Raw genomic sequence first — 18,243 nt, forward strand, 5'->3', positions numbered from 1 at the left:
AGCTCAAGAAGTGTGTGTGCGTGTGTGTGTGTGTGTGTGTGTGTGTGTGTGTGTGTGTGTGTGTGTGTGTGTATAGGTTTGTGTGGTGGGTTTTGAGATAAGAGCCTCGCACAAAAACATGTTCCTCAGTCTCTCTCTCCTGTGAGCCAAACCTGGGATTCTTTTCATGGATGACATTAGCAATGTGTCTGTCAAGCGGAGTCCTGTCACAGCAGCTATTTTTGTCATAAACAGAATCCATAAACAGCTTGACTGTATCACTGAATAAATATGAGCAGCTGTTTTCGCCTTATTAAATGGATTTCAGAGAATTATATTAGCATTTTTGAACAAAAACAAGCTATTTTATTGTTGGCGTTGCACTTACGTGTGTACATCACATTATTCTCACTGTTGGGAGATAATTAATTCAGTCAAACGAAATGAGTCCAAATCTTTCTCTGTCTATGCCAATCCCACAGTGGCCATTTATATTGTCAACCTAGATAGATGATCAAAGAAGCACTTTCTGTCTCTTCCCTCCTTCTCTCCCTGTATCTTCCCCTTTTTGTTTTGAAATGTCTAAACAAATAGTTGTTCTGCTACAAATCTGTGAATCCTAACAGCTGAATTTTGGGGGAAATATAGTCAAAGAATATCTCTGTGAAAAATTTGTACACTTTTGCATACTTTTAAAGAGGGCTAAAGGCACACCTTAAGAAAAAAATTGCTTTTCGATGTGCCTATAATGTATAATTGCAGAAAAATATATATGTTTGTATTAAACATTAATGGAGCAACAGAATATATGAGGTGGCAAGGGGCAAACCAGCATGGGGCAAAAGGCACACAGTATTGATACAAATACTTAAAATAATGTTGTTGTTTTTTTAAAATAATGTCTAAGTTAATAATTGTTCAAAACAATCACTTTAGCAAAGTTTGTACTATTTTCTGGTTATTTTGAAAAATAAAATAATTATTTTTGTTTAATAAATATACTGTCATTAAAATATAAATATATATATATTTTAAAATACAGAAACAACATTATTTTAAAAAAAAAAAAAAAGATTCTGAAAGCTTTAAAGGAGATCCCAGAATAATTTAACAGATTTACAGTAGTAACAACAAATTATATTTTATCATATGATATGATTAATATCATGTTTTTAAACATGATGGTTTCATTCTAAACATGATGATTATCTCTAATATGGACACTCAACATAATATATGATATTTACCATCTGAATCTAACAATGTCATGTCAACAAATGGAAAAGTCAGCCATCTATTAATTATCATGGTAATTACTGTGCCTTTAGCCCCAACAGCATGGCCAGTGTTTTTTTTTTTTCTACCTCAAATACCATACTTTTACATATTCTTTCATTATTTAAAAACTGTTGCTTTAATTATCTTAAACAAAACTGAAATTTGTTAAGAATATTTTTGTGTAGAAATATTTTGTTTAATTTTATTTGTTTTAATTTGGTAGATTAATTTTTTGTATTTAAAAAAAAAACATAAAATATTAGATCAAGTAAGCACAGAATCAATTTTGCACTGTTGCCCGTGATTGTGTCAAGGATCAGCCAAATATACACATGCATCTTGAAAAGCGAATGTTCTGGAAAGTGCTACGCCAGGATTTTGTGCCATCTAGTGGTTTAGAGAAAAAAAGTTTCAAAGATGCCTTTTACCCCGAGGCGCCTTTAGCCCAGTTGTGCCGTTCCTAGTCCCAGAAACGTAGCAAGTACAGTACATCGGTAAAACAGTCCATGTGACATCAGTGGCTCAACTTCAATTTTGTGAAGCTACGAGAATTCTTTTTGTGCGCAAAGAAAACAAAAATAACAGAATTTATTCAAAAATTCTTCTCCCCAAGTTACCGCCTTCCACCATTTTGGAGAGTACCACGACGCATGTGCGCACTTTCCCCTGAACGTAATCAGCATAATCAGCATTGTTTACGTTCATGAGAAAACGCATGCATGCTGAACGTAAAACACACTGATTATGTCAAAATGGACATGCGTCATCACGCGCATGCATTGATAGCATGAAGCAGGCGCATGCATCATAATACTCTCTCGATAATGGCAGCGTGCCGCTGCAAACGGGATGAGGAAGAGAAGAATTGTTAAATAAAGTCATTATTTTTGTTTTCTTTGTGCAAAAAAAGTATTCTTCGTAGCATCATAAAATTACAGTTGAACCCCTGATGTCACATGGACTATTTTACCGATGTCCTTGCTACGTTTCTGGACCTTGATCATGGTAGTAACCTTGCTGTCCATGCAGGGTCTGAGAGCTCTCGGATTTTATCAAATAATACAAATTTGTGTTCTGGGTTCTTACGGGTTTGAAACAACATGAGGGTGAGTAATTAATAACAGAATTTTCATTTTTGAGTGAACCAACCCTTTAAGTTTAATTAAAAATATATACATTTTTATTTCTTAAGTATTATTTACTTAACAAAAGAATTAATTTCTTTCAAAAAATTATGAGGTCAAAGGTCAAATATCAGCTAGTCGCAGGTGGTCTAAGCTAATTCATTTGGTGGCCATGTTGGTAGCACTCAAAAGCAGTTACTTGTCTAGCTAATGCACATTCTAGAGTAAACAAACTCTATCAAATAGGTGACTAGTATTGTAAATGAAAGGCGAAACTTCTACTCCCACAACATTATAACCACTCCAGTTTCTCACATTCATTTCTCTATGAGTAGTCTGTATCTTTCCCTTTGCACTCTTCTACTACTCTGCTATAGTGAAGTGATTGTCAACGTCACACACATAAATACTCACAAAGATAAGGAAGTTGAAGACAAACATGAGGTACTTGATGCAGCTGAGGCAGTCTCCTTCCATGCTCGTCCCCCTTGCTGAAGCCTCCCCGAGCCCCTTGGAAGAAAGACAAACATAGCGTCATCTCTGAACTTAATCAGAAACACTCACAATCGAGCCTTTCATCTACATATTGACACTCGGCACAAAAAACATTTGTACTAAAGCACTGTCAAAAAACTTAAAAGGTTCACAGTTTGTACGACACTTAACGAAGTAATGCTAGCATCAAAAAAGGCTTTTCAGCAAAATCTTGTTTTCAAAGTGCATTCAGACAAGGTGAATTCAGGGTTCCCATGTGCATACTAAAATGTCGGCCAAACAAATTTTTTTTAAAGGCACAGCCGCCCTTTTAGTGGAATTAATGATGAGAGGCTCTTGTGTTTCAGCAGACCATTCCTCTACCTGAAAAGCACTCTCTGGGATGAAGGCCTATTACGGCGCCACTTTCCTTAAATGAAATGGGGCCTTTTTCATTAGTTCTAGTAGAGTGCTAACAGCCAGCACTGGCAGAGCTAGGCTACCATTACTCAGACAACACACAGAGGGTGTATTACATGAGGGTGTCGTCCTTAAATACATGTTTGAGTGCAACCTTATCTCGCTGTGCAGTGCTAATACCACAAGTCTTGTTGCAAACAACAATACATGATGGATCGCAAGCATTATTAATAGATATAGTAATCATAGTGAGAACTCTGTGGAAGAGAGAGGTCGGGGAAAATCACTTGTGTGTTGACTTGGAGCCAGAAATAGAATGTGGCTTGATGACAAGTCCACTAAAGTTCTCAAAAGAGGTTTTTGGCTCCCCAGTGTTGTTTCTTTGGCTCACCTTGTATCACCCAAAGTGGTTTCCTAGAGCTCTATAGATCTTTATTTAGGAGATGAGTCTACTGTATATTGGCCAAAAATGGAATCATCTACGTCAGGGGTTTCAAACTGGACTGGAAGGGGGTCCAGGGGAAATTTGAGAGGTATAGCAAGAGAGTGAGAAAGAGAGAGATCAATATTTACATTATATAAAAATAGATATTTTTAGAGTTGTCAAAGTTAACTTTAACTTTATACATTAATTAAATTGTTCAAAAACAGTATTATTAGCATTTTTCAATATTAGTTTCAATTTGCTTTCTAAAAAGTTTTTTTTTTTTTTTTTTTTTTTTTTTTTTTCAGTTTTAAAGATGACATATCATGAAAATCTGACTTTTTCCGTGTTCAAGTGCTATAATCGGATCCCCGGTGCATCTAACAAACCAGAAAATGTGAAAAAGAACAACCCTGTTAATGTTTTTGATAAGTATTTCCCTGCAAGTTTGTGAAAAATAAGCCACTCAGAGTTTGCTCCCATAATAAATGGATATTATTTTAATATTACCACCCCTTAATCAGCAAGTTTCCATCCATGGCGAAAGTTCGAGCAAAGCATGCTAACTGTTCTATCGTTGGCTGCACCGACGAGTACAGAACAGTATTTAGAGTATAAATTAAGTATAAATAGGTCTTTTTTAAGATTTATTTTTGCCTTTATTATGATAGGACAGCTCAGAGTTGACAGGAAGTGAACTCGGAAGACCCGTTGCGCAGAGGTGTTATATGTCAGCGCGCTGCCCACAAGGCTATAGGCACCGACATAAATAGGTCTTTAAACATTAAAAAATATATAGCTATAAATGTATTTAAGGATGTGGGTACCTCACAAGGGAATTATCATATTTTGGGGTCTTTATCAAATATATTGAGAAGTTCTGATCTGGCAAACCTTGTTGCTCTTTTGTAGAATAATGATTTTGGGAAATAATGATGATCTTACAATCTTTCACTGCCCAAAGAAATAGACAGAAATGCAGCCTGTGTTTAATGGATCCTTTCAATTAAACAGAGGGCCCTGGTATCAAAAGTGTTGGCAAAGTGCTTATAGCACCCTCAGGGCAATTAGTGTTTTAATTACCCTCATTCTTAACAAAGGCCAAACCAGGGGGTTTTAATTAGGGTTGCATATTAAAGCTTTCATTAGCAGCATCTGATGACCTCTCTTGTATAATTTGATATGTTTTTGATATGCCGGCAAAGCCATTTGCACCTGAATGTGGGAGCATGGGCCGAGAATGTCGTAAAAGCTTTTAAAAAAGTGGGCCTGCAAAATTTGCATTTCTCTGGTTTTGTGTAAAAACTTCGGCATGATGCTTAGCTTGCTGAGTGCAGGAGACCAACACACACTCCCAGTTGGAACGCACTGGTGTAAAGCATCTTGGATCCCAGTATAAATCAAACTGCCTGCGGAGCTGGCTCTGGAGAAAGTGCAGAATAAACAGGGTATTTTTCCCAAGACTCCCACAGCACTGCAGTCATCATCAATCAAATACACATAGCTACATGTAACAGGAAGGTCTGCAGTGAAACTACATGCTCATTGCAGCACATTTATGCAGTCCAAAGAGCTTCAGCAAATCCAACAACATGATCAAGACTGATTTGTGTTCAGCTCATTATTCCAAAGCATGGGGTCTCTGATTATGAGACCAAAAGCACAGTGTGTTTTTTTACTTCTAAGAATTGTCTTTGTAGTCTCGTACACAATGAAAACAGCAAACAGCAACACATTCATCAAAAGTGCAGAAATATCTGATGCAAAGCAAAAGTGAGGCCAGATCAACAGCATGTGTGAATATGAAAGAGACTGCTGCTTGTTCTCTCATAGACATTAGCTGACATGAACACAGTCAGCACCCACAGAAAGAAACAAACACACACAAACCCATACAACACTCTTCATGTGATACATTCATTGCTATAACATCACAAAATCTTATTTTCTTTTTTTTTCTGACCTACAATCTAGAATTTTCAGACTGTGAAAACTGCAGACATATCATCTCAAATTAACAGCAAAAATGTAGATAAGAACCTTACATTTGGATAGGAATAATTTTCTTAAATGTGTTTTAGATTCACAACTTCAATAATGATCCCTTCACTGCAGGGTTTCTATCCAGGAAAAGTGGTAGTTACTGTAATGATTCACAAGCAGAGGTCAATTGTAAGGCGCTCATTAGTGCAATTGTTTTTCGTCCGTATAAACTTCGCATTTCTGCAATACAGAGATTGAATGCTTATGCAAATCAGTTTTCATGGGGTAACAATATTTTTGTTTTCATTCTCTGTAAACTTTGCACTCCTGCAATACAGAAATTGAATACTTATGCAAATCACATCTTCTCTTTCTGCTAAGAATATTTCCTGAAATAAAACAATGGCATATTACAATAATTTTGAGTCTAATACTTGATTATCTATGCAATATATGCACTTTTCCTGTATTGAGTGAAACATTGGAAGAGGTGAACTATTATTTTTTTCTACACAGTTACAATTTTTTTGCCTGTTTTGGTGACCGTTTTTCTGCTGAAGCAGGTTATGAGAAGGAGGGGTAGCTCAACTCTGATAAAATACAAAATAATATTATACGAATAATACTCATTAATACTCAAATTTTTTCTAAAAAATCAGATCAAACCATTTTGGAAAATTCTGATGTTACAATAGAACTACATATTGTTTAGGTACTAATGTTGTTTTGAAACAACACCTGTAAACTGTAAAATGAAAAATAATATATATATATATATATATATATATATATATATATATATATATATATATATATATATATATATATATATATATATATATATATATATATATACACACTGTAAATATTTCAAACAGCAGACAGGCAAAATGAAAATGCAAATTCACTCTCTGACAGTAAGGTGTATTTGCCCCGTAAACACACACACACAAATTAAAACTTCCTTGGAATTTTTATGTATTTTATGAATGGCCTATTTCAATGTCAGAATGGAGAATTTGTAAATATGCACTGGCTAGTAAGTAATCACCCTAGAAACTAGAAACCACGTGAAAGCCTTATCAACCACAACCATACCTCAGTTTTACAAAGGCAATTACCACTCATATATCCCTTGGAAAAAATAAGTAAAAAATCAAGTTCACAAGCTAAAAGTCACTCATCCTCCCAGAGGTCTTCCTTTAGAAAACCACACTTTTTTTAAACAAATAGGTTGAAGAGACTCTCCTTGAAGTTGACACTTTTAACATGATTAATCCACTGTCTGGTTTAGTCATTCTACTAACTGGGACAGGATCATTAGCTGAAGGACAAGGACACTGTGTGCTGGTCAGCTCTCCCCCGTCAGCCATGAGCTTGCATACATAAAGAGGAATATAGCTTGAAACACAGGATTCACAAGAGCATTGAACTTCTTCACCCTCAGTGAATCAGATGACTCCTAATTGTTCTTTTCAATGCACAGCTTGTGACAAATACACTACGTCTGTATGAGTGTGTGTGTACATCAATAGTGCTCCATTCAAGAAAATTCAGCAAATCTAATCTTCCGTGTAGACATTTTTATAATACACGTGAAACTGGAAAACATTCTAGCTGTGTTAGGGGAAGGGGTACAACAACATGGTCTACCAAGCAGGCATATATAGTCCCTTAATGAGCCTCCAATTAGGGCAGAATAAGTCACATGCTTCTCAGCTTTGAAGTCTGCATAAGTTAAAGCAGTTATAGCATGTTCATAAAGAGGGCAGGTACCTCAAATGTATCAGGGAACATAGTAATGACTAACTGCCATATTTGGCTGTATAATTAATGAAAACTTCAGACTATAATGAGCCTAAAGCTTTTAGTGGTTCATCAGTGATCATTTGGATAAGACAAGTGATAAGAACCAATGGATTTCTTGTCCTTTAAAGGAGAATTTAAAGGTTGAATTGGACACAAAAGGCCTGCAGTGCCAAAGCTCATTCATTAGACCAGCTGACTCAAGAACAATGACCTGATTTAGATATTTAGAAAAAGCTTCTAGTGAAACCAAAAATATAACTTGATGTTATTCAGACAAAAAAAGGGATGATCATGAGTATAATGTTGCTTTTATATGAAAATTCAGTAAACAAGATGTTAGTTTTGTGCGACTTACATTTTAAGCACAATATTATTGGTTACTTAGTCTGTTTTTGCTCAGCCAACAGAATTAGAGCCAAACAAAGTGTCTCCGAGCAACACAGTTTCTGAATGAATAGGCATTTATGAATGAATTGTTTGAATAAATGATTCAATGATCAAGGCTGTATTTGAAAGCGTATACTATATAAGTAGTTACTTCCTTTGAATAAGTACTTCATGACCATTTAAAAAGTATGTTCTATTTAGTATTAATGTAATTCAGCGGTAGTTATTTTGCTTCACTAATATTCACAAATCCTCTCCTGTGGCCTCATGGGATAATAAAGCATATAAGCACTGTATACGCACTTCAGAATCTCGGCAGAAGCAGTGGTTCATCTGAGCACTTTTGCCTACTTTTTAACTGTTTCATTCCCCTGCATATGCTGGTTAGGTATGTTTTGAAACATGGCAGCTGGTTGGAGGTGGTTTAAGCTGGTCCTTAGTAGTTGGTCATGAGCTTGTTTAAGCTGGTCCTGAGTTGGTTATAAGCTGGTTATGAACTTGTCCTGAGCAGGAGCTCATTGCTTAGACCCAGGACCAGCACATTACCAGCTTAAACTAGTTTATAACCAGCTCAGGACCAGCTTGAACCAGCTCATGACCAACTACTAAGGACCAGCTTAAACCACCTCCAACCAGCTGCCATGCTTCAAAACATACCTAACCAGCATTTGCTGTTTTTGTTTAACAGGGGAATGAAATCCCTGATCATTAAGATCATTGTTTTTCAACAGGGTCAAGAATACTGCAGCGTTTTTGAACAAATCGGTTGAATGAATCAATCAATGACTCACTCATAAAGTCTACTGATTAGTTCCTGAGTGAGTCAGTTATTTTTTGATTGTTGTGTTTGTTTGTTTTTTTGATTGAATGATTTAATTGTTTAGGGTTGTTTATATTGATTGTTGAATCAGCATTTTTGAACAAATCAGTTGAATGTTTGACACAAGTAACACAAACAAGTAGGCAATACAAATGTGAATAGTCTCAGTACTGTAGGACTGATTCACTACTGTTGTGCAACTATAATAATTAGCATTCAAGTGAACTACATTTACAATCGCACTTGGTTATTGAACATCTGATGTGAGATTGTGTGTAATAAGCTTTCTGTAAGGTTCTGTAGTGAGAACTAGAGTTCATTACAGAGATTATTGTTAAGATGCAGGTGCAGGTTTCAAATGAATAAAGCCAATTCATCTTTGTCAGTAGGTCAATGAATGCCGCATTCACTGAGAAAAGAAACCCAGTGGACTTGGGGAAATGGCTAGTGCTGGTGAAGTGAAGAATATTAAGGAAATCTATAGAAAATTGTCAACCTGCAGCTTCCTGTATGAGTTATGACTGCCAAGCTATTCGATATAATGAATTTACTACTGAAATGCTGAATGAGGTCAATACAAAACCTAATAACTTCACAGACATCACAACTCAGGAAGATTCTCTGTCCTTAGATTAAAAAAAAACACAGTTTAAATGCTTCTGCGATCCATACACTTGTATCTGCTCCTCTGGTGAAGTTATCAATCCCAGATGGAGAAGATCACTAGCTCAGCAAGATCAATAAGACATTGATCGGTTGAAGTCTTTCTCTTTTGTCTTCACAACCTCTTTCTGTCTTTCAACAGTGTGGATTTCTCTTCTCACAGTGAGTGTGATCACATCAACACTAGTTCATTAGTACAATAGGGATTTCCCATGGCACTGGACTTTCCCTTTTTATTAAATTAAACCTTAAGTCACTTGTAATTGGTTATTTAGGCAACACTTTCTTAACATTTCTCTAAATTATTAAATCTGCCAAGTGATGTACTTATAAAACAATTTTGTGTTCTAACACATGTTACCCTTTAAGGATAATGTAATACTTTTGGTCTTGAAAAAGCAGTTGCACAATCATTTGCTTGGTAAAGCAAAAGCATCCCACATTGCATAAGAATCGAATATAAGCTGGGCAATGAATGTCCAAAAGTGAATGAATTTCTATTTAGGGAATGTTCCCAGGAACTCTGAACCTCAAAACCGCAAATAAAATGGAAAATAACATTTTCCACAATGACAATGTATCTCTATCCTCATCAGCCAGCTAAAGATACATCACTGATTAACAGCACATGAATGAATAGAGAACTAAAACATTTCACTGACTGTTTGCGACTGTCACTTTTGAAGACATGAACAACAGCAATTGATGGCTGTGCAATAAAATGTCAACAGTATGCTAATGAGCAGTGTGGGAATGCAGTGATTCACCAACTGATACAGCAACCAACTAAAAAATAGGTTCCAGCAACAAACAGTATGAACTTGTTGACTTGAAGCTATTAATTTGTTGTCAGTGTGAATGGGTCCTAGTTATTTAGTGTAGGTCAGTTTGTTTCCTACAAACATTTGCGGTCAAACTGACTTTACCTAAAAGGTGAAGTTTGCATTAGTGCTGAATTGTTATGTGAAGGGAGAAACACACATGGACAGTTGGACTTCAAACACTGTGTTCCGCATGTCAACACAAAATAATCAAAGGTCCACACGTCCTACAGGGAAAACACCTTCTCCCCTTCTTCTCACCTCTTTCCAAACATCACACAAACTCAAGAACGTGAAGTTCAAACAGTCCACTCCCCCACATTTGAGCTCTGAAGTTAATGTCTTACATCTTGGCTGATGTCGAAAACAGGGAAAATGTTTTTTTGCCAAGAAGATAAATATAGAACCACAAAGCAAAAGGGAGGGATTTCAGCATATTTTTATGATGGCTTGACTTCTACAGTCTAAGCTAAAATGGTGGGGGTTGGGATAGGTGGACAGCCCTTTGTTTCTAGATGGGTGTCTGGCGTATCCACTTAGCACCAGTTCCTGTCAGAGCAAACACAGACAGCAGCAGCCTTCTGCAGATGGAGCACAGCTTGGACCAACGTTTGTCTAATGAGTGATCACTCACAGGCCTGTCAAACATGCCATCTGGAGGAGGACCTCTGGTCTGCCGTGAAATATGGAGTTTGTTGACACTCTGTGTTGAATCAGTCCCTTAGTGCATATGCTTGGTGATGACAGTCGTAAACATAAATGCAGACAGAAGATGACAGTGACAAAGTTATTAAAAAACGCATGGGAATTTTAATCTTGGTATGCATTATGGGAAGATGCATTCCTTCAAGCAACATTACATTTCTGAAGAATTTGCTCCACAATAAACATATTAACTCAAATCATGTGCTTCTCCAGTGACAAAGAGCTCTCAGAACAGACTGTTCCTTTTTTGTAACAGCCTTATGTTGAAAGATGTCCTAAAAAGGAAAAAGATCCCTGAATCTCCAGGGTACACCCATTACACAACAAAAAGGGTAAACAGGTCTTATTTGATTTTCAGTCCACATCTAAGCATTGTGGGGTAAGATGGGGTAAGATGTTGCCCCCACATTAAATTTTTCTCTTGATCATGCACACACACTCGCACACACACACACACACACACACACACACACACACACACACTGGTTTCCATATTTTGTGGGGACTCTCCATAGGCGTAATGGTTTGTATATTGTACAAACCATATTTTCTATACACCAACTCTACACCTAAACCTACCCCTCACAGGAAACTTTCTGCTATTTCAGATTTTCATTGATTTCTATAGATGACATTTTATTAACAATGTTCGGGAGGAGCATGTCCAAATAATTAACCTAATTAACACGAGAGGAGCACAATCAGTAATCAACCCAAATAACAAGATACACAGCAGACTTACCTCTGTTTCTTGACAGTTTTCCAGCATCCCTCCACCACCCCTTCCCTGCACTTACAACTATTTCTTTCCCAACCTGGGGGGAGCACTCTGTGTTCGGGCAAATACTGAGCTCGGAGCCCTCTCCCTGGACAAGGGGGAGTGCTCCGGGTTCGGGAAGAATTATAAGGCTCGGAGCCCTCTCCCCTGACAGTGTGTCAAACACGCATGAGCTTTACTCTGTTTATCATATGTAAGTGTGAACTCGTGAAACTCCATTCTGTGTCATTTATAAGCTTGTTTCCTCATGGGGACCAAAAAAATGTCCCCACAAGGTCAAAATTGACTGTTATTACTATACTTGTGGGGACATTTGGCCCATAACGTGATGAATACCAGGTACACACACACACACAAACACACACACTCACAGAATATACAATAATATTTTTTTCTTCATAAAAGATTACATACAACAAAGAAGGCATGTCACAATCATTATCATTGAGTGCACATTGTTCTTAAGGAGACATCCTAGCCTCCCCTTGCATTTCACAATACATGGATCTGAAAGAATCATTAATGAAGTGGAAATGAACAGAATTAAATGTGTATTGAGCTCCTTCATCATTCTGAGGTGCAGTGTGAATGAGTCCCGCATGATTAATGTGAAAATATTGATGTGAAAATTTTTAAATTACAGACGCCATTACACAGCATCAGACTCCCTGTTTGAAGTGGCCACTTGAGAGCTCCAATCTCCAGCATTGTTATAGATGGATGGCGTGGAGATGATTATTATGGAGAGATACCATCTGTTATAAAGTACCATCAGTTTAACTTTAGAAACTGTCTGCGGCACGACAGCTTCCACAGTAAATACAGGATGGCTGATTTTCATTTCCATCTTTGCAGATGCTTTCTTTACCAAAGCAACCTAAAAGGCACTAAGGGCAAAAATAAAAGTCAAACCACAAATCTTCATCAACATGGCATTTTGCTTATTTGGCATTTGAGGGTTGGCTTTAGAGGTTGAACAGAGCAGTTGATGCATCTCTGTCAGCGGGACCTTTAACTCTGAGAACCACGTATGTGTATTGCTGCTATGTGTGTGGAATTTTAATGCACTGAGTTTTAATGCAAATCAGTTCCCCACAAAGACCGGATCCCAGCCATGACAGAGAAATAAAAGATGCCGCTTCAGTATATGACAATCACCTCCCTGCTGTTGACAGTGTAACAATGGCTTTGTGCACCAACAGCCCTCCACCAGCCAAACAATACTGTCAACACAATGATTTCACTGCATTTCCACTCAGTTCATTTTTGTGTAGCATTTCCTTTTTAATGAAGCTATCTGCTAGATATGGTGCATGAAAAGTGCACTGTGTGGAAGAGGCAAAAATTGCTTGCATGGACTGGATTAATGTTGTATTGATTGGTGAATTTACAAAGCAATTAATGTGTATAGCAAAATCACTGCCCTGAATTGAGAAAATCCCATCTACACTGGTAAAATGCTAAAGATATTGATTGTGATTATCATAGTTGTGAAGAGAAAGACAAAGCACAAAGAGAGGACATATGTAATGCACAATACAAGAAATGCAAAATTTATGAATTATTTTTTTTTTTAAATTCCATACAATGTGATAATGTCTGTTAAACTGTAAAAATGGTTATATAAAGCCACCATAAAAGTGGTTTCATATGAGACTTCTGAAGTCATATGTCACCTTTGTTTAAGGAACGACATGTTCCCTTCTGCCAAAGCTCTGAAATCTTATATGAATTTGCATTCAGATTAAAAAATGCACCAGGTTTGATGTCCTTGACACCAAATACCATTGTGTTGTAGCCGAATGTGAAAACTAAGTTTGAATATACAGAATGGAGAATGAAATCTGTGCTGCAGAGAACTGGAAATATTTTTAATTTGAGTCTTTTCTTCACACAGAACTATGGAGTGGTTTCAAAAGACTTTGAAGCTATTACACAAGCATTTTTTTAATACTGAATGGCAAAGAGCAGTGTAAAGATTCTTCAAAACTTAACCTTTTGTGTCACGGTGCAGTCACACACTTTCAAGAGCACAATCCAGTCATTTTAGTAAGAATCCATGTGACCAGGAATTTTTCATTAGGGTGAAAGATTTCATCATGCAGATTTTGAAAACAGGTCCAAGTTGCTCACGTGAACTTGTGGCACTGACTAACAGAACGCTGCTTGGTTTGGAAGTGAATTCAAACATTGTTACACTATTGACATGATAACAGACAAAATTGCCTATGTAATTCTACAGAAATATATGTTTAATGTGACTTTACACTTGAAAAAAATATAAGCATCTAATAATGCTAGATACTGTTTGGAGCAGGAAATGTTAGATGCTCTTCAAACAAAGTGTAAATGTAAGTAATATTCTCTGTGGTATTAAAGAAAAAATATCTGCGCAATAGTGGGCGGAGGAAGTGAAAATAGCCTTTGCAAACAAAGCTGGCTGTTTGAAATAGTGTAAATAGACACTGCCGAAAAGAAAAAGTAACATCATCCATGTTTAAAACCGAACTTTAAACAGAATGAGGGTCGAATTCAGTTGAACTGTCCCTTTAAGAACACACAGATGCTCTGTTAATGTTAATAAGCAAAAACACCTACCATGAGTTCTTTGATGTAGTTCAGGATTCAGGTCAAAAGATGCAGCGCCTCTGCTCTCTCTTTCCGTCTGTTTTTATTAGCTGTGAAAAGAAACACAACCACAGGTCATGGCACGTATTTAATCACACCAAGCAAACAGCAAAGCAAATTCATGTCCACAAAAGCACAATAAAACATGCAAGATGGAGGAAAAACAGCACTCTTCCACACTAAAGACTCAAAGGAAAGCTTGGCACAGGGCAGGTAATAAGTATGAATCTTGGAGTGCGACGAGATTGAGGATTCATTATTGATGACATTCCCTGTGGTGCACTACTCTGAAACAGCATGTGCGTGAATTTTTCACTTTGCAACTTGAGTAAAGAAATGAACTGGGACAGAATGAGCATCACACTAGCTTTAATCAGTCTAAACCCACGACTGAAGAAGGTGAAATATTAATGGCTGCCATTACTTATCAGATCCGTTGCTTGGTTAATTGCTCTTTATTGTTTGATGCCAGACTGATTGCATTTTGCCTGTTATGCTCGGTGCTACTAATCTTGATTAGTGTCGGAGGTCATGAATAATTTATTAGAAACCTAGCTAATTACCTGTAGCCGATTCTCACTGTTGGAGAGGATCACCAACCGTGTGCAGCTAACAAGCCTAAATGCTTTAACTTTCTGCTATTCATATTGTTTTGCCACAAGTGTCTCCTAGTTGCAATGTGCTACTAGCCAATTAAAACTGAGATGTTCCTGGCACACTCTTGAAAATAAAGGGTCTTTCTTTTCTTCTGTGGTTCCATGAAGATCATTTAACATCCATGGAATGTTCCATTGCACAAAAGTGGAAAGGGGCTCTTTAGAATATTCTTCACATTAAGAAAAAATGGTTCTTTTAAGAAATGTACATTGAAAGGTTCTTTGGGGAACCCCAAATGGTTCTTATGGCTTTGCTGTAAAAATCCATTTTGGAACCTTTATTTTTAAGAGTGTGGCCTCAAAAGCATTATTCATGATACTGTAGCACCGAAATCTTTGTGAAAACTGCAGCAGATTTTTCCTAAATAAGGGTATATTAATGTAGGGAGAAGGATAACATAAAAGAGGTATAATAAAATCCAGGATGCTCATGTTTTAACTTAAGTAAACACAATGAAAACATTTATTGAGAAGTGTTTTGTAGAAAAAAATTCTGTGTTTCAGCTATGACCTGGCAGACCAGAATTCCCTTGTTCTCCAAGCACGCTACACTTCCTACAAAAATACATGCACAGAATATCATAAGTTTATACAACAATTGTTTCTATAGCGACACACAGTCCATTTTCAGGATATTTAAGGGTTTTCCAGTGAAATACAATACCTACAACCATGAAGCAAGATTACATTTACAAAGACAGCACCCTAAAAAAAAAAACTCTTTTACTAACCTCTTATGCTCCCAAATCAGTGGCATTCAATGGCATTTAAGATCAACCACAGCGTACACTGATTGGTCATTCCCTGGTAAATTGATTTGTTTCTTCTGACCTTACAGTCTGAGGGGACCGTGCGCTCTTTAACTGTATTCTCTACACTTGCAAACATTGTTTCCTTCATCTAGAATCAACAAGGGGTTTGAACAAAAGAGCTGAAAGGGCATCTGCATTATGTTTATCTATGTCTATGCTAAAGGTCCCTTTTCAGTCTGAGGTACATTTGAACAATGCAGGATGACTTAAAGTTCAGTGCTAATAGATGACCACAGAGGGTTGGCAATAAAGGATGTGCGTGTTGTTATTTGTCATTATATTGTACACTTTCACTGCCCTACCTCTCCCCGTCTCTGTCCATGATCATACTATGCTATTCACATACACGATGAGTGACACATCCTACAGGACGTCTGTCCCTCTGGAAGGATGTGATGGCCAGGCTTGCCAACTGTCTAGTCATTCGAAGCATATGCCACTTTTTCTCTCGTATTTCCTCTAATAGTTTATTTGTCCAGCTCATAAAAAAAAAAAAAACATTAAATATTAAAATATGAATAGTTTTCGTGTCTGTGTGATTCAGTGGTTGGCTAGTAAATAAATATTTTATTGTAATTATGTTCAGTGATTAAGATAAGTAAAACTTCTATTATTTTCATAAATTACAATATAATCAATATTACAATACAGGCACATTGTTCACTTTTTCAAAAATAACACAAATTCTTCTCAGAAGCACCCGTTGTACTTATAAAGAACCTTAAAAACACCTGGGGAGTGAATGAGAAATCTATTATAAGTGTAAAGCACTTACTAGGCTCTAGAAAGCCAAAAGGGTCAAAAATAATTTTTTATTATTTTGGGCATGCCTGGGGCTGAGACTATAGGCTAGAGAGGCCTTTTTAGGTTTAGCTCCAGCAGTAATTCTGAAAGATTTACATCATAAACAATGACACACCACAGATGTAACATTTCAATTCTTAATACTTCAAGTGTATCATATTCCAATATTTTTCATAGAATAGGCATTTGGACTGAGCCCCAAATACTTCCTGACACTCGATATCATCTCTGAACTATATTGATAAAACACATCAACTCATCAGCACATATTTAAGCTACTCCTCTGCTTCAGATACTTGATCGATACATCTGATTGAAATGTGGCAGAAGCCGTCCAGGTGTCCTCTGACCTTGTGGCAAGTGTCTGACAGGGGCTTTAAGTGCAATCCTTTGAGAAAAAGGAGGCTGTCAAAGTGTTGAAAGAGTCATATGGTACAGCTCCTGGCACAACACTCAGTGCTGTGATAATGACCAGCTCTGTACACACTTACTTAGTGTTTTCTCTATGCAGTCTGCTCTTGTCTTTCATTAAAACCTCCCTCTCCCTTTTCAGGCCCCAAGGCCGAACAGACCTTAGTCTCTGGGGAGAGACAAGGTTCAGGCCATCAAAACAAGCCTTTGAAGCCGAGTGATTAAACCTGTTGGAATCGGCCAAAAGGGCTTAAAGGTGTGGGGGAGTCAGCTTCTCAAATTAGGCACAAGAAAAGTTGTTAACATGCAAACCAAGCGGTCCATGATCCACTGTTTTCTCTAAGAAAGAGTTATGCAAACAACAGACATGATTAATGATCTGATCTTGTCAATAATGAGCTAATGATTGGCTACATTGATTCATTATAAAAAAAAGTTTTTTTTTTTTAAATAAATCTCTCATCCTATCAGTAGAGAGTAGTTTAGATTAAAATTATGTAAAATTACCATAAAACAATTTTTGCACTGTTACAAATTGAGTTGTTATAAAATGAATATCATCCTGGATTAAAGACAAATCAAAAATAGGGCAACCACAAGATTAGTAATTTCCCTATTTGCACTATTTAGTCATTGCTAGATGTAAAAACTGTTGTGGAAATCCTCATTGAAAAAATAAATACATTTAAAAAAACTGATGTTTAATGTAGTTATGAGGAAAATGATTTTGGACCAATAAGATTTCACAGTGGGTGGGACACCTTACCATATGGTGTGATGAAACATGTAAGTGTAAATTTTTTTTTATTTGATTTTATTGTTTTTTGATGTGGCACATATGATTTAATTTTAAATAATTGAATCTTTATTTATTATTACCAGTAGTGTATATCAACATTTTCTGTTAATTATTGTTGTAGCTGTTACTGTTTTTATGAGTTTGACTCTATTCTATATGCACTATGAAAAAGGTATAAAAAGCTAAATAGAGTGCACATTTAGTACCTTATAAGTACATATTAGTACCTAAAGTGTACTGTACACATAAATGCCTAAATGGCACAATTTAGTATCTTTTAATTGGGTACCGCACCAGTGAACCACTGTACCTTTTTTGAGAACAGGCCACTTACAACATCTGTTGTCAATTTCAGGTTCTAGCTGTCGTGAATGTCATGTCTACTGTACTTTTATTGCATCTTTTTTCATTATAAGTCAAAACAATACATGTTCATAGTCAAAAGCTGCATTATGTGTCTTTGGTAAG

The 18,243-nt window shown here is 36.6% G+C and overlaps 1 protein-coding gene across 1 annotated transcript in view; it reads right to left on the minus strand.

Annotated features, from left to right (window-relative positions):
• The window catches only part of LOC109083254 (tetraspanin-18-like), a 39,435-nt gene that overhangs the window by 5,592 nt on the left and 15,600 nt on the right, over positions 1-18,243 (minus strand). Inside the window, exons 2-3 of the mRNA XM_042743922.1 lie at positions 14,264-14,343; positions 2,796-2,891 (exon numbers count right to left, since the gene is read on the minus strand). Coding sequence (XP_042599856.1) covers positions 2,796-2,891; positions 14,264-14,266 — 99 coding nt within the window. The 5' untranslated portion in view covers positions 14,267-14,343. The remainder of the gene's footprint in view (positions 1-2,795; positions 2,892-14,263; positions 14,344-18,243) is intronic.

The sequence above is a fragment of the Cyprinus carpio genome, chromosome B18 (genome assembly GCF_018340385.1).
Source record: "Cyprinus carpio isolate SPL01 chromosome B18, ASM1834038v1, whole genome shotgun sequence".
In the NCBI taxonomy this organism is placed as follows: domain Eukaryota; kingdom Metazoa; phylum Chordata; class Actinopteri; order Cypriniformes; family Cyprinidae; genus Cyprinus; species Cyprinus carpio.